The sequence below is a fragment of the Elephas maximus genome, chromosome 3 (assembly GCF_024166365.1).
Source record: "Elephas maximus indicus isolate mEleMax1 chromosome 3, mEleMax1 primary haplotype, whole genome shotgun sequence".
Taxonomy (NCBI): domain Eukaryota; kingdom Metazoa; phylum Chordata; class Mammalia; order Proboscidea; family Elephantidae; genus Elephas; species Elephas maximus.
This window is the reverse complement of record NC_064821.1, coordinates 36,462,085-36,485,203: the sequence shown is the minus strand read 5'-3', so window position 1 is coordinate 36,485,203 and position 23,119 is coordinate 36,462,085. Positions and strand designations below refer to the sequence as shown.

The window sequence follows — 23,119 nt, the reverse complement described above, 5'->3', positions numbered from 1 at the left end:
GTGGGTCACAGTGAGAGCCCGCAGGGGGTGGTGGGTTGTTTGGTGAACACACGTGTTTTGGGAAGGAGCACTGTACTGAGAGTCCGGTCGTCCCAGGTGGAGTGTGGCTCTGTGGTTTGATGGTTGTGTGACCCCAAGTCATTCGTCCAGTGAGGATAGTACCACCTCCATTTTCATCAAACACCCCCCAGTACCCCTCAGCCCTCAAAAAGCCCCCAATGTGGAGGTAACAGCTGGCCACAGACACCCTCAGGCCTGCAGCATCAAGGCTTGGCTGGAGGAAGGGCAAGGAGCTGGGGGAGTCCCGAGTGTCGGTCTGGAGGAGGGGCGTCACAGCCGGGCTTAGCAGATATGTAGGGTTCCCTAGGCAGACGTGTTGGAGGCGTTGACCAGACGGAGGGAATTGCAGATGCAGCTGCTTGGAGTCAAAGGTTCACTATCCCCATTTCACAGATAAGGAAACCTAGATTCCAAGAGGAGGTGATACGGTGGGTCTCATGCCTGGCTCTTCCCCTGCACCCACTGACCAAGACCCAAATATCTGGAGGAAACACATTGGGTCCTCAGTGATGAGCTTGGGACCTGGAAAATGGGCTCTAAGTTGGCTTCTAGGGTTTTTACCTTTGTCTCATCAGCCCAACCACAGTGGCCAGAGAGTCCTCAGGGCCCTGGCGGCCGGGGCTGGGGTCTGATGAGAGCTTCAGGGGAGGGGCGGGGGTCAACATGAGTCCTAAGACCCAGGTGTGCTTGACACCAGGTCCTGGCTCTGCCTTTCCCTTGTGGGTGGCTTTGGGGAGGTCCTAGCACCCTCCAGGGCTCAGTGTCCCCGTTTGACCAGATGCTGCCCAGTTTTGAGACTTTCTGAGGTTGTCCACACTGTCCTGCCCTCGCAGGGGCCACCGTGTCCCAGGGTGCTGGCTCCCAAGGATGGTTCACCCCGAGAGCACAGCCTCTGCCTCTTCTCTCCTCCCTCCCGCCCTCCCGCCCTCCCTGGCTCAGGTTTTGATCTTTTGTGTCAAGCACAGGGAGACAGGGAGGGTCGATGGGGCTAGAGATGAGGGGACCGTTGGTTTGGGCTCCCCTTTACTGTTTCTCAAGAAGTGTGAGCGAAATGTGGAACTTGGGGCAATAAGCCAGCATCGCCTCTGTAGGACTGAGCCACCGGGATTGCCCAGTCATAGGCCATGAAAATGTATGTCAGAGGGACCCCAACAGATATGTCCACAGCACCACTGGGGAAACACCCTGGGTGTCCAACAACAGGTAAATGGAGAAACACAATGCGGTCCATCCATACAACGAAATAATACTCAGCCATGAAAAGAAATGAAGCACTGATATATCCTACAACATGGATGAACCTTGAAAACATGATGCTCAGTGAAAAGAGCCAGACAGGAAAGAACAAATACTGTATGGTCCCACTTACATGAAATATCCAAACTAGGCAAGCGGGTAGCGACCAAAGTTTACTAGTGGTTACCAGGGGCTAGGAGCGGGGAGGCGGGGGGGCAGGGATAGGAAGGTATTGCTCAAGGCCTGCGGGGCACTGGGTTTCTATTTAGGGTGATAAAAATAAAAATTAGAAATGGATAGTGGCGACGGTTGCACAATCAGATGAACGCAATTGATGTCGCTGAATTGCACAATGTCAAATGTTTGGTTATATATATTTTATCACAATAGAATTAAAATAATAATAAAAAAAGAGGAATGAAGTTCTGATACATGCCATCTTAGTTATCTCATGCTGCTATAACAGAAATACCACAAGTGAATGGCTCTAACAAAGAGAAATTTATTTTCTCCCAGTCTAGTAGGCTAGAAGTCTGAATTCAGGGCATCAGCTCCAGGGGAAGGCTTTCTGTCTGTCTGGAGGAAGATCCTTGACAGCAATCTTCCCCTAGTCTAGGAGCTTCTCTGCATAGAAACTGCTGGTCCAAAGGATGCACTCTGCTCCTGGTGCTGCTTTCTTGGTAATATGAGGTCCCCCTGTCTCTCTGCTCACTTCTCTCTTTTATACCCCAAAAGAAATTGGCTCAAGACACAGTTCAAACTTGTAGATTGAGCCCTGCCTCGTTAACGTAACGGCCTCCTAGCCGCCCCCCGCCCCCCCCCCCCCCCCCCCCCCGCCGTTAACATCACAGAGGCAGGATTTACAACGCATAGGTAAATCATCAGATGCCAAAATGGTGGACAATCACACAGTCCTGGGAATCATGGCCTAGCCAAACTGATACACATATTTTTGGGGGACACAATTCATGACACACGCTGTAACATGAACCTCACAACATGCTGAGTAAAAGCCCACATAGTGTCTGATTCCGTTTACAGGAATTGTTCAGAAGAGGCAAATCCACCGAAAGAGAAAGAAGGTTCACGGTTGCCAGGGGCTGGGGGAGAAGGGTACGGGGAGGGACTGCTAATGAGTACAGAGCTTCCTTTTGGGGTGATGGGATGTTCTGGAACTAGGGGGCTGCACAACACGTCACTAAAAGCCACTGAATTGTGCATTTTAAAATGGTGAATTGTATGGTACGTAAATTTCACTTCAGCTAAAAAGAATTTTAAAAATGTGTGGCAGTTTCTCAGGGGTGGTTTCTGGGTGGTTTTTCCCATTTTAAATGATTAACTTTTGGGTGCTCTGTGTTCTGATTGTCTTGACTATAGATGGGAACCCCTGCTTGATGGGAAGGGCTGTTCCGAAACAGCCCCTGACCTCCATCCCATCCCCTTGGTGAACTACAAGGCCTTCAGCCCTCTGGGGCCTACACACGCCCCCCATGCCCTCTCACTGAGCCTCCTTGAGAGGTAGGGGCCAGGCGAGCCCATTTCCCAGGTAGGTAAACTGAGGCTCGGGATGCCCTGGGGTCGGGCGGCTCCAGCGCCCGGGTGTGCTGTGGCGCGGTGGGGGCTGCAACGTGACCGCACGCCTGGCCTGCACATACCACCCCCACTCACACTGCCCAGCTCCTGCTGCCAGCCCTGGGGCTGCTGGGAAGCACTACCAGGTGCAACCTGTTTCTCTTGGACTGGAGCGGAGCCAAAAGCATGATGGGAAGTGCTCCCGAGTCCGGCCCTTCCGAGGGCAGCGGGGCAGGGGAGGGGCTTCCCAGGGACCGCCCAGAAGGAGGCGGGGGCATTCTGGGCTTCGGCCTCTGGTCTCAGGGGCTGAGACGGCTCGCTTCTCCTCTCCGACCTCAGTTGTCTTCTGTGATGTCTCAGAGTGGATCTGAGGGGCAAAGGAAACCAAGGAGGGACTGAGCCGAGGGCGGGAACTGTGCTTGGCAGACGGAGGTGGGAACAGGGCAGGCTGCTGGGGTCCGAGGTGGGAGGACTGAGAAACCTCCCAGTTTTAGGAGCTCAGCTTCACTGGAGGGAGTTGCCAGACGTGTCCTTCTGTCTGGAGTTGTTGTTGGTTGCCATCAAGTTGATTCGGACTCGTGGCGACCCCATGTGTGACAGAGTAGAACTGTGTTCCACGGGGTTCTCAATAGCTGATTTTGGGGAGTAGGTTGCCAGGCCTTTCTTCTGAGGCACTTCTGGTTGAACTTGAACCAGCAACCTTTCGGTTAGCAGAGGAGCACTTAACTGTTTGTGCCATACTTGTTGTTAGTTGCTGTAGAGTCAGTTCCGACTCCTGGTGACCTCAGGTGTGCAGACTAGAACTGCTCCATAGGGTTTTCAAGGCCGTGACCTTTCAGAAGCAGATCGCCAGGCCTGTCTTCTGAGGAGCCTCTGAGTGGGTTTGAACTGCCAACCTTTCAGGTAGTAGTTGAGCGCTTAACCATTTGTGCCACCCAGGGACTCCATCTGCCTGGAGAACGCCTGGCAAACTCCAGCTTATCCTTCAAAACCCAGCTTCAATGCTCCCTCCTCCAGGCAGCCCCTTCTGACTTCCCAGGACGATCCCAACCCTGCTTTTGGGCCCTCTTTCTGGGTCAGCCCCAACTCCTCAAATTGGGGATGTCTGGCTCAGTCAGGGGTGAGGTAGAGCTGGGAAGAGGGGCCTGGAAGCAAAGAGCTCTGCTTGGACAGTGAGGCAGCACTGAAGGGGAGGGAGACTCAGGGGGGGAGGGAGCGTAATAGGAATTATTGATGCCTCCCCTCCACACCCCTGGCTGTGGGCCTATTTCTGAGGAGCCCCTACGTGGGGGCAGAGTGGGGCACGCGTCATGTGGTCAGGACTGGGCAGTGTCAGAGGGGCAGAGAGGTGCATTTAACCTTGGCTCTGTGACACCCCCACCAGACCAGGGCCTGGAGGGGCAACTAGGGGCCCTGGGGGAGGAGGGAAAAGAAAGGCGTAGGGTGTGTCAGCCAGCAGGTGTCTGCCAAAGGCTCAGAGCCTGAGAGGAGTGTGTGTGTGTGTGTGTGTGTGTGTGTGTGTGTGTCTGTGGGTGGTGTCCCTTTGTGTGGCATGTATACTATCTGTATGTTGTACATGTATCTGTGTGTTGCAGGTGTGGCTGTATTATCTCTTTGTGTGTCATGTATCTATGTGTGTGTCTGTTGTATGTACATCTCTGTGTTATATGTGTGTTTCTGTATCATGCATGCATTGTATATGTTGTATTGCTGTGTGCATAGTGTGTGCTGTATGAGTGTGTTGTACAGTGTGTTCTATATCTGTGTGTTGAATTGTATTCTATGTCTGTGTGTGTTGTAGTCTATGTCTGTGCATGTGGTCTTATAGCATGTTGTACTCTATGTCGGTGTGTGTTGTACTTTGTGTCTGTGTTGTAGTGTGTTGTATTGTACTCTGTGTCGGTGCGTGTTGTATTCTGTGTGTGTGTTGTGTGTATGTGAGCACGCGTGCACGTATGTGGCATTTTTGAGGAACTGAATCTGCGGGTCAGATGTGTGTGCTGCCCCTGCAGGCACCCTCACCCCACAACCTCCCCGCCCACAGTCTTGCTGTCCTCAAGCCTTCTGAGCTCACTCTCCAGCTGCACCCGAATCCCACCACTTCTCGCCATCACCCCCACCCCACCGGCCCCCTCGCTGCTCTCCTACGAGCCTGTCCTGTGCTCCCCTCTCCCATCTGCTGCCACCAGAGGAAGGTTTGAAGCCCTAACACCCTCCATGGCTCCCTGGCACCTCAGAGTGGCCCCTCCTCACACACACCTGCCCCGGTGAGGTCTCACCTCCTCTCCTCCTCCCATTGGCTCTCCCTCTTCTTCAAATGCCACCTCCCCCAGACTCCAGATCCTTTTCCCGCAGCCCCTCCACCTGGAACCCTCCCTTCCCATGCCCAGCGGGTGGTGTCTGCTCTCCTCAGTCTCAGCCTCAGCAGTGTCTTCTCTGCTCAGGGCTGCATGTCCTCACTGCTCCCTACATAGCCCCCTGCATGCCACGCGGTGACGTTTGATACAATTTGTCACCCCCACCTCACCTCTCTGCTCTGAGGATGGGTGTGTCTGTTCGGTTCATCATGTCCCAGCATCTGGAACAGAACCTGGCATACAGCAGGCACTCAGTATACACTCAAATGAATGAATGAATGAGGTCGGGGAGGGGCCAGAGAGATCAGCAGATGCTGGGGCAGGCAAGGGCTCTCCTGGGGCCTGGTAAGAGGGCTGGATGCTGGGAAGTTGTTGAAGTATTTTAAACTGGGCACTGCATTGTCTTAGCAGGACACTTTGGTGTGAGTTGGTGAAAGGGGTAAAGTTGGGGGGACCCACCAGGAGCTGGACTTGTTCAGGGGGTGACAGTGGTGGCTTGGCCGGGCAGCAGAAGGGGTGTGGAGAAGCAGGTGGAGGTGAGATGCAGGGGGTGGCCAGGGCAGGACTGGACGGGGTGGAGAGGGTGAGCCTCGATTTCCTGTTTGTGTGATGTGGTGGCTGGGGTGCGTTCACCGAGGTGGGAGAGGGCCCCAAGGCTTCAGAGGAGACGTGGTGTTTGGGGGCAGATAAGGAGTTATTTTGGGAACCCCCAGATTCTGTGGTCAATTCCTGGGAGGTGGGGGATACCTGAAGACTCAGGCCCAAAGGACACCCTCCTTTAAAGAACAAGATGAGACAAAGGGTCCAGCTGAGGGGCTGGAGAAGGGGCAGGCAGACAGGTGGGAGGAAAATGCAGAGGGAGAGGGTGGCTCAGAAGCAAGGGAAGAGGGGTGTCTCAAGAAGTGGGGCACGGCCAATACCCCACTGGATTCAGTATCAAAATTGTCAGGGAGCCTGGTGGGTGGGCACAGGGTCCAGATTGCAGTGAGGCTGGGACGTGCAGGGCCCACAGCCCCACCAGTAGGGCTGCAGTGAAGAAGTCTGATAACATAAAGTGTTGACAAGGATGTGGAGCAACTGGAATGCTCATCCAGTGCTGTGGGGGCAAAGTGGTACAAGCACCTTGGAAAACTATTTGGCAGAATCTACTAAAGCTGAATGTTGTTGTTGCCATCAAGTCAACTCTGACTCATGGAGACCCCATGTACAACATACCAAACATTGCCTCATCCTGCACCATCTGCATGATCACTGGTATGCTCCAGTCCACTGTTGTGACCACTGTGTATTTTGAGTGCCTTCCAACCTAGAAGGCTCATCTTCCAGCACTATATTGGACAATCTTAGGTTGTAACTTACAGGGTTTTCATTGGCTGAGTTTTGGAAGTAGATCACCAGGTCTTTCTTCCTAGTCTGTCTTAGTCTGGAAGCTCTGTTGAAAGCTGCCCATCCTGGGTGACGCTGATGGCATAGTTTCCAGCATCACAGCAACCCAGTACTACAGACCGACAGATGGGTGGTAGAACGGAACATAGGCCTCCATTATAACTCAGACATTCCAACTTGGGTGTGAAAACAGCGTCCCCAACAAGACCTGGACACAAACACTTGGAAAAGCCGTGTTCATAATGCCCCAAACTGTATACCACACAGATGCCCATCAACAGGAGACCAGGGGAACAAACCACAATGCAGAAGCACCAGGGAACAGTGGACAGCAAGGAAAAAGAGCAACTGTTGCCTATCCGAAACAGCATGGGACTAAATGAATCTGTGGTGGTTTCTGCTGGGAGGTAGCACGAAGGAGCCTGGGGGACGATCAGAGCATAAAACCAAAGAAAAAAAAAAAAAAAAAAACAAACCCAGTGCCATCGAGTCGATTCCAACTCATAGCAACACTATAGGACAGAGCAGAGCTGCCCCGTAGAGTTTCCAAGGAGCATACACAGAGGCAAAAACACATCAAGCTACACACTTACAGTCTGAGTATCTAACACTCAGTGGTAGACTTCTCACCTTCCACAGAAGACCAGAGTTTGATTGCCGCCCAATGCACCACATGTCTGTCAGTGGAGGCTTGCTTGGTGCTCTGATGCTGACAGGCTTCAGCAGAGCCTCCAGACTAAGATGAACTAGGAAGAAAAGCCTGGAGATCTACTTCTGAAAATAAGCCAGTGAAAACCTTATGGATCACAGCGGTCCGATCTGCAACCCATCACAAGATGGCGCAGGACAGGGCAGCAGTTCGTTCCATTGTGCATGGGTCCACAGCAGCTCACAACTGTATGTTATCCCTCAATACGAAAGTGAATATGTATATCCACTAAAGCAAACTAATTTGTTGTTGTGAGCTGTTAAGCTGATTCTGACTCATAGCAGACACTATATGACAAAGTAGAACTTCCCCAAAGGGTTTCTGAGGCTGTAGTCTTTGAGGGAGCAGGTCGCCAGGTCGTTTCACCCGCAGAGGGTGAAACGCTAACCTTCCAATTAGCAGCTGAGCACTTCACCATTGCACCACCAGGGCTCCTTAAAACAATTTGAGCGGTGCTAATTAAAAAAAAAAAAAAAGCAGGATATCAGTAGCATTAAAACCATGAACTTAGGGACCAGCAAGCTTCTTGTTTAGAATGATGGAAACATTCGGGAATGGTTAATGGTGATGGCTGAACCACATAATGAATTTATTGCATATCACTTAACTGTACACGTGAAGACCATAGCAATGGCGAACTGGCCAGAAACTTCCAGGCACTATATTCTCACTTTGGCCAGGGACTGTGGCACTGAGCTTTATAAGAAATGACCACCACTCCTGAAGTCCAGCTTTCAGCCAAACATTAGACAGGCCTATGAGACAAACAATAACGCACGTGAGGACAGTGCTTCTTAGATCAATGAAGTATAGGAGACCAAATGGGCAACACCTGCTCCAAAGCGAAGATTTGAAGGCAGGAAGCGACAGGGAAACTGGATGAACGGACATGGGGAACCTGGGGTGGAGAAGGAGAGAGTGCTGACACATTGCGGGGATAGCACTTTGTGTAAATAAAAATTAAAAAAATTAAGCTAAAATGGTAAAATTCCTTGAAAAGTTAAACATAGAGTTACTGTAAAAAACCCACTGCTCTCGAGTCCATTCCGGCTCATAGTGACCCCACAGGGTTTCTAAGGCTGTAAATCTCTACGGAAGCAGACTGCCACATCTTTCTCCCGCAGAGCTGCTGGTGGTTTTGAACCACTGACCTTTCGGTTAGCAGTCGATTGCTTTAACCACTGCACCACCAGGGCTCAATTCCATTCCTATTTATACACTTAAGAGAACTGAAAACAGGAACACAAGTAGGTATTTATACACGAATCATCAGAGCAACACTACATTATTCACAATTGCCCAAAACTGGAAACAACTCAAGTGCCCATTAACAGATGATGGATAAACACAATGTAGTCCATCCATGCAACAGGATAGAGAGAACGAAGTTCTGGTACATGCCACGACATGGATGAACCTGGAAAACATTATGCTGAGTGAGAGAAGCCAGGCACAAAAGACCACATATCGCAAAATTCCATTTCTGTGAAGTATCTAGAACAGACAAATGCGTAAAGACCAAAGTTAATGCGTGGTTGCGAAGGGCTGGGAGAGGGGGGACAGGGAGTGACTGCTAATGGGCATGGGGCCTCCTTTTGGGGTGACTGAGAATGTTCTGGAACTAGAGAGAGGTGGTGGCTGCACAACACTGTGAATGTATAAATACCACTGAATTGTTCAGTGAATTTTATGTAAATTTCACCTCAAAAAAACAAACACCAACCGGCCAGTTAGTGAATTGCACTGGGGTCTTTGCACCTTCTAATACGATCTTCAATAGACTCACAGCAAACCAACTGGATGGCACCTAACAATAGGATCTTGGTGCTTTGGGGAGGGCACTGAGGGTTCTCACTTGGTTGACAATGACAGAACCATTTCCTCTTTGAAAGACTCTTCTAATGAAATGGCATGCGGAAGCCCCACACCCAGAAAGGTTAGGAGCCTGCTCAAGGCCACACAGCGAGGGGGGCCTCCCCCCTCTGCTCCCCTCCATCCTCAGGGCCAGACCCCGGGTGTTTCTTGGGGTGGGGGGTCTGGTCTGGGCTTGGGCTCCCAGAGATCCTGAGTGGGTGGGGGGCAGACCCAGTGCCCTTCTGTTAAACAGGGAGCCGAAAAAAGTGGGTGAGGGGTCCCGATTGCTCCCTTCAACTTGGCCCCCATTCCCCACCCACCAGCCCTGGCTTCTGGTTGGGGGGCAGCTGGAGAGGACTTGAAGAGCAGTACTGGGCGAGGGGAGCCTGCTCCTTCTGTCTCTGGGCCTCAGTTTCCTCATGTGCATGGTGGTAGCTGCCAGGGTTCTCCAAGTCCAGAGGGTCTGCCCGACGTCTGGCTAGCCTGACTTGGTCCTTCCAGCCTTCAGGTGCCACCTTGGGGTCAGGGCTTCCAATGCCCCTGCTGACCTTCCATTGTTGAGTCCCCAGCAATGTTGGGTGGGGGGTGGAGATGACACATTTGGTCAGTCCAGAGCAGTGGTCTGAGGAGGATGATCAGAACCTGTGACCTTTTCAGGCCTCAGTTTCCACACCTATCCTGGTCAGGTGAGAACCTGCAGGAGGGACAGCAGGGGTCTGGGCCCCTTCCCCTGAGCTCAGAGAGGGCCTCTCCTTCCCTTCCCCTGGGACTGTCCTGCATCTGTCTCCCTGTGGCTTCAGGTCTCTAGCCCAGCAGCTCTGGGGCTGCAATTCCTGACCTGCGGGTGCCCCCTGGTGGCTACAGCTGCCTGAGCAGCGTTGGCACCTCCTTGGGTCCTGGTCCCACTCCCAGCCCTGGGGTCACAGCAGTGGCAAACCAGATTGGGGGTGGGGGCGGCTACCCTTAGGGGTCTTCTAGGAAAATAGGGACACAGGCAAATGTAGGACAGATGCCAACTGTATGCGGCGACAAGCTGGCATGGCCAGAGAGGAAGAAACATCAAAATTGAGGCCTGGGTGTCAGCCAGCCAAGGGAAGGGGGTAGCGGGTGGGGGCCCTGCAAGGACAAAGGTTGAGAGGTGAGAGTGGGAACAACGGAAAAGGCAGAGGTGGGGGTGGTGGGACGGAGAGAGAAGGGTTGATGGGGGTCGGTGCTGCAGGGTGAGGGGCTAGGGTTTTCCTCTAAGGGTACTGAGAAGCCATGGCAGAATCTTGAGCAGGGGAGGAGCCCGATTTGGTTCACAATCATTATTGTGGCCTGAGGTCGTCAGAGAAACACTGGCGATTATGTAACAAGCATCCACCTCTGCACCACTGAGCAGAAGAAATTAAATTCGACAGATGCAATGAGGACTGGGGTCCCAGCCCTGTTCCTCTCCAACCCCAGAGGGCACCACTGGCCGCAGTTTGGAGTCTGTTTTATGACATACTACAGGAGGACACGTCTGTCATTTTGTCATACTGTGGTGCTTGCGTGTTGCTGTGATGCTGGAAGCTATGCCACTGGTATTCAAATACCAGCAGGGTCACCCATGGAGGACAGGTTTCAGCTGAGCTTCCAGACTAAGACAGACTAGGAAGAAGGACCTGGCAGTCTACTTCTGAAAAGCATTAGCCAGTGAAAACCTTATGAATAACAGCAGAACATTGTCTGATATAGTGCTGGGAGATGAGCCCCCCAGGTTGGAAGGCACTCAAAAGATGACTGGGGAAGAGCTGCCTCCTCAAAGTAGAGTCGGCCTTAATGATGCGGATGGAGTCAAGCTTTTGGGTGCTTTATTTGCTAAAGTGGTATGACTCAAAATGAGAGGAAACAGCTGCAAACATCCACTAATAATCGGAACCTGAAACGTACAAAGTATTTTATTTTGTGTTTTCTACTTACCGAGAGGTGGATATGGAGTGCGTGTCCCAAACATCTTAGTGCAGTTTTAAGAGCTATTTAAAACTTAAGACTGCACTAAAATCTTCGAACGCCCTGTATTTATCCTCATTTTTCTATGTTCTTTCTCTTTTCCTTTCTCCTATTGGTTTGTTAAAGTTTTCTTTAAACTCTTCCCTAACCACTGGTTTGAATACGTGGCTATTTTAAGTCAGTCTACTTGCTTCCCAAATAGTACAGAGACCTTATGAGCCATTAACGCCAGTCACCTAACTGCTATTTTGCAGGATGGAGCTGGACCACAGTGTGGCCGTGAGGAGGGAACACCGGGTCTGACGGGAGTCCCTTGGGAGGTAGGCCATCAGGGTTTGCTGCTGACTGGGCTGTGGGCAGGGAGGGAATGAGGAACAAGGTACGTCCAGGGTCTCTTTCCACTGCTGTCAGGGAAAGATGTGGGGAGGCCAAAGGGTCACTCTGGCTGAGACCCCTGGGAGGCGTCAAGCAGAACGTACAGGCATGCAGTTCCTGGGGGCTTGGCAACACAGGAGAGGGTGGGAGAACTCTGGGAGCACAGCGCTAGGAGGCAGGAGGCATGGCGCTGGTGGACAGGCAGGGAACCTGGGCATGGCGGCGGTGGGGAGCCAGGCCTTCCCTGCCCACGTACGTCTCCCCTCCTCACACAGGTGATGGAGTGGTGGTTCTCACATGTTAATGCTTGCACAGGAGTAGCTCTGGGCCCACCCTCAGAGATGATGCAGCAGGTCAGGTGGGGACCAGGAACCCACATTTCCCCAAGCCCCCAGGTGCAGCTAATTTTGCTGGTCCTAGACTCCAACCTGAGAAGGGCCATCAGCTGGGGAGGGCAGGGGACCAGCTGCTGGTGGTCTGAGGGTGGAGGTGGTGGCAGCAGCGGACTCCACAAGAGGATGAGTTCGCTTGAGCCCTCCCCACACCCACCAAAGCCCAGGAGGCAGTGCAGGGGTGACCATGGTGGAGCCGCCGTGCAGTCAGTGCAGCGTCCCCCACCAAGGGCTTGTCCTTGTTTCCCATACTGGGGATGTGGAGGTGCTGGGAGGGATGACCTCCTCAGGGCCATGGGGAAATCATGCAAGCCTCAGAGGCAGGCAGGACGGCATCGAATGAATGGAATTTAATGGAATCATGACCTGAACACACAGGTTGGCAGGGACCAGGCACAGACAAGATGGCCTGGGCTCTCTCGTACCCTTGGTGGGAAGAGACAGGGCCAGCCCCCCGTCAGAGACCCATGTCCCCTGGGAGAGAAACACTGATGTGGCTGAATGTGGTGTGGGTGTGGCATGGGCTGGCCCTGGAAGGCACTGCCGTCACAGCACGAGATGGGGCTGGCAGACACGCATGGAAGTCCAACCCTGCAAATAAGCCGACCCATCAGCCGCATGTGAGGAAGACGAGGGAGGGGTGGGGCTGGTTTTTAGGAGGAGAAGACTGTCCCTGCCCTTACTAAGTGCTGTCTGAGCCTGTCACGATGGGGTAAGCAGGGACATGGGAACAGTGGTCCTGTGCGGCCCTGGGGGAGTGGGCGAGACAGCAACCAACAAGTAGAAATTCATAAACCAACAAACAACGTGAACGGAAACAGCAACAGCGCGACACCCCCAAGATCCCAGCAGAGCCACGTGCCCTGGTGGCAGGTGGTGACAGGTGGCGCACGCGGCCAGCATCTGGCAAGTGTGTCTTGATCGTTTTGGTACCAGGGAGCCCACGGCAGAACAAGCCATTAGTGACTTCCCCAGTCGGACGTGGATGGGCGGAGAGACAAGATGTCCCAGATGAGACTATGTCCACCACCCAGAGTGCTGAAGGCAGGGTGGGGCCCGTGGGGAGGTCCGGGGGACTGGGGAGGTGCCGGATCCAGACACTCCCTCCTCCATCCAGCTGCTTGGCAGGTGCTTCTGGGGGTGGGTGTGGCCCCTCACTGGGTACGGAGCTGGTAGTCTAGGAGATGAGGCAGAGGGAGGAAGGGTCGTTTTCCCCTCCTCACTGGGACCCCCGCCCGCCCCACTGGGGCAGGAGGGCAGCCCCAGGGACCTCCCAGCACCCCCACAAGCGGCCATACTCACCTCCGTTCTGGGTGATGTAGCGGACCCAGGGCAGGGCCTGGTAACCGCTCTTCTCGATGATCTTCAGGTAGCGCACCTGGGGGCATAGGTGCCGGGCCCTGAAAATGCGCAGCCCCCCATGGCCTGCCTACCCCTCCACAGGTTCAGCCCCCCTCTGATCCTTCTTCCCTGGATGGGAGGTGAGCACAGACTGTTGGCAGGGGAGGGCTGAGGATGCAGAGGGGTGAGACACCTAGAAGACCTGGCAAAGCCTGGTTCCTGCTTGCAGCCACACTTCTCAGTGACCCCAGCAGCCTCGGGCTTGTCGTGAGTGGGCCCCACCCCCAGGCGTGGGATGTGCCTGGGCCTGGTTCTGGGCTCTGAGCCAAGTGCAGGGCCAGGGCAGGGTTGAGGCAGGCCTGCTCTCTGACATTAGGCCTGGCTGCCCGGGCAAAGGTCAGAGCCTGGTGAGCTGGGTCCACCACTTGCAGCCCTCAGGGCCCAGGATGACCCTGGGCCCTACGTGGCACCTGGCCCATCTACCCGCCCACCTGGCTGCACACCTGGATGCCAGAAGTGGTGAAGTAGGGAATCTCGAACTTGACGCTGATTGGGGGCTTGCCCTCCTTGTCTTCCGCCTCTACGCTGGGCAGGCCAAAGTGCGCACGCATCAGGTACTCCTTACCACCCTGGTCGGGGGACAGGTAGGGGGCGGTCAGGCCGGGCAGTGCCCCTGGAGAATGCCATGGGCGCTGGAGTCAGGCTCACCACCACACTGGGCCTGACATTGAACCCTTTATGTGTGTGGGCTGCAGCCCCCCAGCTCCAAGACACCATCATCCAATGCCCCAACTCCCCCCACTCTCATGCTCCCAGCCCGGCAGCCGTCCCCCACACAGCCCCCACGCTGTGTTCCCAGCCCGGCAGGTGTGCCCCCCATAGCTCCCACCCTGTGCTCCCAGCCCGGCAGCCAACCCCCACCCCACAGCCCCCACTTCTGTGCTCTTAGCCTGCAGTCATTCTTCCACACAGCGCCCCCGACCCTGGCTCCCACCCTGGCAGCCGTCCCCCACACAGCCCCCAACCCTGGCTCCTGCCCTGGCAGCCGTCCCCCCACAGAGCCCCCCAACCTGGCTCCCACCCTGGCAGCTGTTCCCCCACACAGTCCTCACCCTGTGTGCCTGGCCTGGCAGCTGTCCCCCCATGCAGCACCCCCAAACCTGGCTTCCACCCTGACAGCCATCCCCCCACACAGCCCCCCACACCCTGGCTCCCAGCATGGTGGCTCATCCTGGCCCCCACGTGCCCCAGCTGCGAGGATCAGAAAAGATGTGCCAGGAGGCTATTTCAGAACACATGCCAAATTCTAAGGAGCAGAAGGAAGTTTTACAGGCTCCCAGGGAGGAAAACCTAGTTGCTACCAAGGAGTACAGGATAGACTGGCCTAGGGCAGGAGGAAGGGAGGCAGGGCGTGTACAGGTCCTCTGCCACCCAGGCCAAGAGTGTAGTGGTCATCCCTCCACACTCAGCCTCAGGACGACTTACAGCAAATGAAAAGCGCTAATCTTGTCATTATAGAAAGAGCTCTTGGAAACTAAGAAAAGGACCAAACCTGACAGGAAAATGGGCAAGAAACACCCAAGTCCCCATGGGAAAAAAAAAATGCAAGTGGCCCTTAGACAGGAGAAAAGTCACTCAACCTTTGTTCCTGATGAGAGAATGGCAAAATGAAAGCTCGACAGCAACTATGCTGGTGACACCAGCAGAACGCAAAATGGTGCAAGCCCTACGTGGAGAGTCTGACCTGACCCAACAGTCTCAGCATTGTATGATCCCACTCCTGACACCTAACCTGAAGCTACACCTCCATGAGCACCAAGTGACACAGGCACATTCTCTAAAGCATTCTGTCTAAAGCCAAAGATCATCAACAACTAAACATCCTTCCACGAGGGATGAATGAACAAAGACCAAACACTCCACAGAGCAGATGCCATGTGGCTGTAAAAAGGAATGAGGGGCACCTCTTTGTACTGACATTTCTCCTAAATGGCTAAGAGAAAAAGGTACAATACAGAATAGTATATAAAATACCCCACTTCTGGGTAGGCAAGGAGTAGGAGTAGTAATATACACGATCTTATACACTTTCTTTTACCAAAATCCTCATTGGAGGGATGAGAAACACATGAAAATGCTTCCCCATAGGGGAAGAAGTACAACCAGAGTGTTCCTTAGAAGGAAGGATGGTGAGATTATGTCTCACATACTTTGGACATGTTATCAGGAGGGATTAGTCTCTGGAGAAGGACATCATGCTTGGTAAAGGAGCAGGTCAGCGAAAAAGAGGAAGGCTCTCAACGAGATGGATGGACACAGTAGCTGTAACAATGGGCTCAAGCACAGCCAACAATTGTGAGGACAGTGCAGGACTGGGCAGTGTTTCGTTCTGTCGTGCATGGGGTTGCTATGAGTCGGAACCGACTCGATGGCACCTAACAACAACAAAAACATAGTAGAAAGAGCAGCTGGGAAGAGGGACAGGGATGGAAGTGAGACTTCAGAGTCTCTTTTTTATAGTTTTGACTTTGAACCATATAAAATAAACAAAATCAAACCCATTACTTTTGAGTTGAACCAGAACCATGAAAACCCCATGTGCGACAGAGTAGAACTGCTTCACAGGATTTTCAACGGTTGTAATCTTACCGGGGAGCCCTTGGGTGGCGCCGCAAACATTAACTGCTGAGCTGCTAACCAAAAGGTCGGAAGTTTGAGCCCACCCAGAGGTACCTTGGAAGAAAGGCCTGGCAATTTGCTTCCCCAAAATCAGTCCCTGAAAGCCTTATGGAGCACAGTTCTACTCTGAAACACACGGTGTCACCATGAGTTGGAATCAACCTGACGGCAACAGGTGGTTAATCTGACAGAAGTAGATTGCCGGGGCTTTCTTCTGTGGCACCACTGGGTGCATCTGAACTGCCAACCTTTCAGTTAGCAGCTGAGTGCAAACAGCTTGCACCAACCAGGACCCTTGAACCGTATTGCCTTATATATTCAAACACACTGAATAAAAAGAGCCAACCCAGAATATAACCCCCTGTTGGGGTGCTAATGTGGAGAACTTAAGAGTAAGAGGAAGGATACAAATGCATGTGTGTATTTATGATTTTCCTTTTTATCCTTAGGGCATGTCATTTGGAGTAACTGTGTGGTTGCCATCAACTGTTAAATTCATTTTGCTTTTAATTTTTAGGAATAACTTTTTTTTTTTTTTTCATTTTAATTTCATTTTATACTCATGAGAAACACTTACATGGTTTCAAAGTCAAACCTACAAAACAAAATAGAGTCCATGCCGGCCACCTTCTAGCCCTCAGCCCTGCCCCCTTCCTCCCCTTGGAGGTACCCATGCTATTTATTTTATGATCTATTCTTCCGCTGTGTTTTATAGTATCAGCAGTACTGCCAACTGTGAAATCTAGGGAACAAAGGAAATAGCATGACAGTCCTGGATGGAGATCACGCCTCTGTAGAACATTGTATCGCTGCCAATGATGACTGCCGAGAAGATAGTCAGCAATTTGGAAATGAGTGGAAAAGAACACAAAATTGGCTTCCGTCCTTGTTTACAACTACATAAAACAAAATTACACAGAAAGAGAGATTAGAATGAAACACGCCAAAAGACAAACAGTGTTGCATTATGGCAGTGGAATGATAGGCTTTTCTTTCCCTTTCTCTATTTACTACATTTTCTGTATAAAAAACCAAACCCATCGTCGTTGAGTCAATTCCAACTCATAGCGACCCTACATGACAGAGTAGAACTGCTCCATAGGGTTTCCAGGGCTGTAAATCTTTATGGAAGCAGTCTGCCACATCATTCTCGCACAGAGCAGCTCGTGGGTTCGAACCGCTGACCTTTCTGTTAGCAGCCAAGGGTTTAACCACTGTAGTGTAATTATATTGTATTGAGGGAAAATACAAACAAAAAAATTCTTGCACTTGAATCACTGCATATTCCAGTTGGGCCTGTCCCCAGAGTTCTCCAGGGATCCAGGCAGAGAGAGGGGGAAGGAGGGGGAGAGAGAGAGGCAGATGGGGAGAGAAAGAGACAGAGAGACAATGAGGGACAGAGAGTCAGAGATGAGAGGGAGAGACACAAAGAGACAGGGAATGGAGGACAAGGGAAAGCAGTGACTGCCAAGAAGCCTGCGTAAACAAGTAGGTCAAGATGTCCTATCGGCCCCGCTGCACACACACCTGCCTCCCAGCACTCTGGGCACTGTTCCCACACCCAGACTCCAGCCCTCAGAATCATTAATGCAGGCCCAGGCAGTGGCCCCCAGTAGATGTGAGTCGGCCACGGAAGATGCAATTACTGTCCTGGAACAAGTGCTGGATTCTAGAAGTCTGTGCTGTTCCAGGCTAAAGGCTGTCCGTGCCCCAAAAGGGAGTCAATCTGAGCCCGCCTAGGGGAAGGCCCTGCATGGTGGGGAACTAGCAATCCCTGTTTCCCAGGTCAGGGACATCAACCTGCCTGTCACGGATTGAATTATGTGCCCCCAAAATATGAGCTGTAAATCCTAATCTCTATGCCTGTAGTTTGGAAACCCTGGTGGAGTAGTGGTTAAGAGCTACAGCTGCTAATCAAAAGGTCAGCAGTTCAAATTCACCAGGCGCTCCTTGGAAACCCTACGGGGCAGTTTACTCTGTTCTATAGGGTCACTATGAGTCAGAATTGACTCGAAGGCAATGGGTTTGGTTTTTTTTTTTTTAATGCCTGTGGTTATAATCCCATTTGGGAATGGATTGTCTTTGTTACGTTAGCGAGGCAGGATTAGTGTAGGGTGTATACTGAGTCAATCCTCTTTGAGATATAAAAGAGATTAAACAAGTGACCAGAAGCAGAGATGGGGAAGGAGCTGCCATGCCACATGAAGGTTGTCCAGGAGCAGAAGCTCAAAGAGACAAGGACCTTCCTCCAGAGCCGATGGAGAGAGAAAGCCTTCCTCTAGAGTCGGCACCCTGAATTCAGGCTTCCAGCTGCCTAAACTGTGAGAAAAAACACTTGTATGTTAAAGCCATCCATTTATGGTATTTGTTACAGCAACATTAAAAAACTAAGACAGAATTTGGTACCAGAAGAGGGGGGTGCCGCTCTAACAGATACCTAAAATGTATAAGTGGTTTTGGGATTGGGTAATGGGGTAGAGGCTAGAAGAGTTTTAAGATGCCTAATAGTAAAAGCTTAGATTGGTTTGAAGAGACTGTTGGTAGAATAAAAAACCAAACATCAAAGGAGATTCTGATGAGGGCTCAGAAGGAAGGAAGGTGAGCCATAGGGAAAGTCTCTATCGTCTTAGAGGATACATATGGCGCCAGCAACAGAATGTTGGTAGAAATGCGGATGTTAAATGTGCTTCTGGTGAGGCTTTAAAAGAAAATGGTGACCATCTGATTGGACATTAGAGGAAGGGTGATGCTTTTTATGCAGTGGCAAAGAGTTTGTCTGAATTATGTTCAAATATTTGGTGGGAGGTAGAACTTGTAAGTGGTGAACTTGGATATCTGGCTGTGGAGATTTCTAAGCAAGATCTTGAAAGGGGCTGTGTGATTTCTCCTTGCTGCTTACAGTAAAATGCAAGAAGAAAGAGGTGGGCTTAAAAATGAACCGTGCAAAATGAAGACAAAGCTTAAAGATTTGGAAAATTCTATTGTACAAACTAAGAACACGTGTCCTAGAATGTTCACCAAGGATGTGACTATACAATCTTTTGTTGAAGAGATGAAACCTATGACTGATGGATCTAAGCAACTACCACAGCAGAGAACACATTAGTTCTGACCAAAGGGGACAGAGAAAGAATAAAAGAATGCTGTCTGCCTCTTGGAAGTCTACAGGCAGGAAACAGACCAAAGGAGCTGCATCTGCTGTCGTCCAAGAAAAGAAAAGGACCATCCCTGGAACACCTCAGAGATCAGTAGAACTGCTGGAAGGAGCATGGGAAGCAAGGCTGCATCAGTTTCAAAGGGTAGGGCCACAGCCTCCTATGTTTAAAAGAGTCAGATCATCACCAACTTGGTTTCAGAGCATGGGGCTGCCGCTCAGGAGCGCCAGGGGGATGTGCCGCTGCCCAAGGCTGAGGGGGAAGGGCTGCCACGCCCAAGAGGAAGAAGAATGGGGCCTGCTAGGGCCAAGGGGGTGGGGTTTCCACTCAGATGGACTAGTAGAATGGGGCCGCCCAAAGCCAAAGGAGCAAAGTTGCTGTCCCAGTGGGCCTGGAAGGCAAAGCTGAAACCCAAGGCTGAGGGACCTCCACCTAGAATTCAGAGGGCATGGACAACACCCAGAGTCTGGAGGGCAGGGCCATTGCCCAGATGGTCTCAGAGAAGAGATTATTTTCAAGGCTTGAGAGCTAATGTAAATTGTTCTGCTGGGTTTTAGACTTGGCTGGTGCCTGTTATCCCTTTTTTTCCCTCTAATCTCTCCCATTTGTAATGGAAATGTCTACCTTGTGCCTGTTCCACCACTGTACTTTGGATGCAGATAACTTGTATTCTGGATCTCAGAGATGACTAGACTTTGTCTCGTGTATTTCAGACATGTTATCAGGAGGGATTAGTCACTGAAGAAGCACATCATACTTGGAAAAGGAGAGGGTCAGTGAAAAAGAGGAAGACCCTCAACAAGATGAGACGGACTGACATAGTGGCTGCAACAATGAGCTCAGACATAGCAATGACTGTGAGGATGGCACAGGACCTGGCAGTGTTTTAGTCTGTTGTTCATAGAGTTGCTGTGAGTCGGAAATGTCTTGACAGCCCCTAGCAGCAACACCACACACAGATGAAGAGGAATTTTGCCCCAGGGGGGAACATGCCTAAAGTCTCAGCCGTATTTGATTTAGATGATTCAGATGAGGTTTTGGATTTGAGCTGATTTAAGACTTTTGGGATGCTCTGATGGGGTGAATGTGTTTTGCATGTGTCAAGGACATGAATTTGTGGAAGGCAAAGGGTGGAATGTTATGGATTGAATTATATTCCCGAAAAATATGTGCTGCACACAGTACAGGGGAGGTCAGCACAATTGGACTAAACCAAAAGCAGTTTCCTGAATAAACTGAATGCTTCAAAGGCCAGCGTAGCAGGGACAGGGGTCTGGGGACCATGGTTTTAGGGGACATCTAAGTCAATTGGCATAATAAAAACTATTAACAAAACATTCTGCATCCCACTTTGAAGAGTGGCGTCTGGGGTCTTAAACGCTAGCAAGCTGCCATCTAAGATGCATCAATTGGTCTCAACCCACCTGGATCAAAGAAGAGTGAAGAACACCAAGAACACAAGGTGATTACGGGCCCAAGAGACAGAAAGGGCCACATGAACCAGAGACTACATCATCCTGAGACCAGAAGAACTAGATGGTGCCCGGCTACAACCGATGACTGCCCTGTCAGGGAACACAACAGAGAACTCCTGAGGGAGCAGAAGAGCAGTGGGATGCAGACCCCAAATTCTCATAAGAGCAGACTTAATGGTCTGACTGAGACTGGAAGGACCCCGGTGCTCATGGCCCCCAGACCTTCTGTTGGTCCAGGACAGCAACCATTCCCGAAGCCAACTCTTCAGACATGGATTGGACTGGACAATGGGTTGGAGAGGGATGCTGGTGAGGAGTGAGCTTCTTGGATCAGGTGGACACTTGAGACTATGTTGGCATCTCCTGCCTGGAGGGGAGATGAGAGGGTGGAGGGGGTTAGAAGCTGGCGAAAAGGACACGAAAAGAGAGTGGAGGGACAGAGCAAGCTGTCTCATTAGGGGGAGAGTAATTGGGAGTGTGTAGCAAGGTGTATATAAACAGGTTTTTGTGTGAGAGACTGACTTGATTTGTAAACCTTCACTTAAAGCACAATAAAAATTATTAAAAAAAAAAAATAGGTGCTGTAAATCCTAACCTCTATGCCTATGGTTATAATCCCATTTGGGAATGGGTTGTCTTTGTTATGATAATGAGATAGGATTAGGTAGGGTATATTCTGAGTCAATCTCTTTTGAGATATAGAAGAGATGAAATAAGCGAGCAAAAACAGAGATGGGGAAGAGAGATGCCAAGCCACATGAAAATCACCCAGGAGCAGAAGCTCAAAGGGACAAAGACCTTCCTCCAGAATCAACAGAGAGAGAAAACCTTCCCCTAGAGCTGGCACCCTGAATTCAGACTTCTAGCCTCCTAAACTCTGAGAAAATAAATCTGTTTGTTAAAGCCACCCATTTATGGCATTTCTGTTATAATAGTGCTAGATAACTAAGACACTGCCAATGCTAGGGCCCCTTTTGGGGGATGAGGGAGGCAAACTGCAGCGGGACACAAGGATCCTGATCAGGGATTTCTCAGAGGGAGAACACCACCTGCTGCTGACAACACAGCCACCTCACAAATGAGAGGGTGTGGGGATGTTGTGAGTCTGGGGCCAGCCCGTTGTTCCCGCTTTGCCTGGACACAGACCGGCCTTCCGAGTTCCCAGCTCCTCCCTGTGGCAACGCTTCCAGCACCTGCAGGAGCCTCACCGGGAAGGACTTGATGGACCACACAATCTCACTGTTCTCTGGCACCCACTTGACGCTGCCCACAGTGGTCTTGAACTTGGGCGAGTCGGCATCGTTAGGCACTGGGATGTGGATCTCCACATTGTTGGCTGTTGAACGTCGTTTGAACTGGCTCTTAGCCTAAGCGAGGAGATATGGCTCCTGAGGCTCCCCATATGGACTGCAGAGCTTCAGTCCTGCCCCATCCCCTAGGACTGAAGGAGGCCCTCCTACCAGTCCAGCGCCACCTCTTAGGATATGCAGTGTCCCCTGCAGATGAAGCTCGGCCTGAGGGATGCACTCCAGGAAGGTGTTCCTCCACACATCCTTCCTGGGTGCCAGCTGCAGGCTCTTCCCGTGGTGGCCGCACATCCAGGCCAGACCAACTCAGCTAATGAGGAGTACACCCCCTGCTGCTCTAGGCCCCTCCCATGTCAGATCTTACAGTGGGGTCACGGGGCCCTGGGTGGACAGGCCAGGGATGAGGATCTCACAGTGGGGGTAACGGGGTCCCGGGTGGACAGGCCAGGGACGAGGATCTCATAGTGGGGGTCATGGGTGGACAGGCCAGGGACGCTGAGTGCCTCCCCACCCTGTGCACACACCTTGATCATGTACTCAATTCGGCTGTGTGAATGCTTCTCAATGACAGATTCGATCCATATCAAGGGCTTTACCTGTAGGGAGAGTGAAGGCCACACTCACACCACATTGAGTTTCACAAAGCCCAGTTTCACAGTAGGGAAATTGAGGCCCAGGCCCTGGACCAGCACCTGCTCTCACCCAGCACATCACTTCCCCGGGGCTCTCGGACAAGTCCACAGCTAGTACCAGGGCATAGGGGCTGTGGGGCTAACGGGGTTGGGCCCTCAGAGGGCCCCCGGCGCCTGGGCAGCGGTGGGTACAGGTGCAGACCCTGAGCACCCAAGGGCCTACTCTCCTGGGTTCTCATCCTCACTGCTTCTGGGAGCAGGGCCACTCCCACCCATGTAAGGAGGACAGCAGGGTGGTCAAGGCAGAGGACTCAGGGTGACAGGGGCACTGGAGCCTCCCACTGGTCCTCAGCCTTGATGGCTACCCTGCAGGTGAGGGGCCTGCCCCTAAGGGGGTCTGGGTCGGGGCCTGGTGGGCTCCCTTGCCCTGGTCAGCTGACTCACGTGTGTGTTAAGGCGGTAGGACATGAGCTCGAACTCGCCATCAGGAGGGATGAAGGAGATGGTGCGATCATTCTCGAAGCGTGAGAGCCGCACGCACTGGTGGAACTTCACGTCCTCCAGCTCCACGGACTTGCTCTTACCACCTGTGGGGAGGGGGCATGGTGAGAGCGG

General features: G+C 52.0%; 1 protein-coding gene across 4 annotated transcripts in view; it reads right to left on the bottom strand.

The window, feature by feature from the left end:
* Positions 1-10,883: 10,883 nt before the first annotated feature.
* AP1M1 (adaptor related protein complex 1 subunit mu 1) overlaps positions 10,884-23,119 on the bottom strand; it is a 33,183-nt gene continuing 20,947 nt past the window's right edge. The window contains exons 8-13 of one of the 4 annotated variants that reach the window (XR_007516486.1): positions 22,949-23,091; positions 22,397-22,468; positions 21,774-21,932; positions 13,760-13,885; positions 13,218-13,385; positions 10,884-13,092 (exon numbers count right to left, since the gene is read on the bottom strand). Coding sequence is in view for 2 of the 4 variants with exons in the window: in XM_049877293.1 (XP_049733250.1) it covers positions 13,070-13,092; positions 13,218-13,293; positions 13,760-13,885; positions 21,774-21,932; positions 22,397-22,468; positions 22,949-23,091 (599 nt within the window). In the remaining 2 variants the exon portion in view is untranslated. The remainder of the gene's footprint in view (positions 13,093-13,217; positions 13,386-13,759; positions 13,886-21,773; positions 21,933-22,396; positions 22,469-22,948; positions 23,092-23,119) is intronic. The other 3 variants (XR_007516487.1, XM_049877293.1, XM_049877294.1) reach the window with 3 other exon arrangements.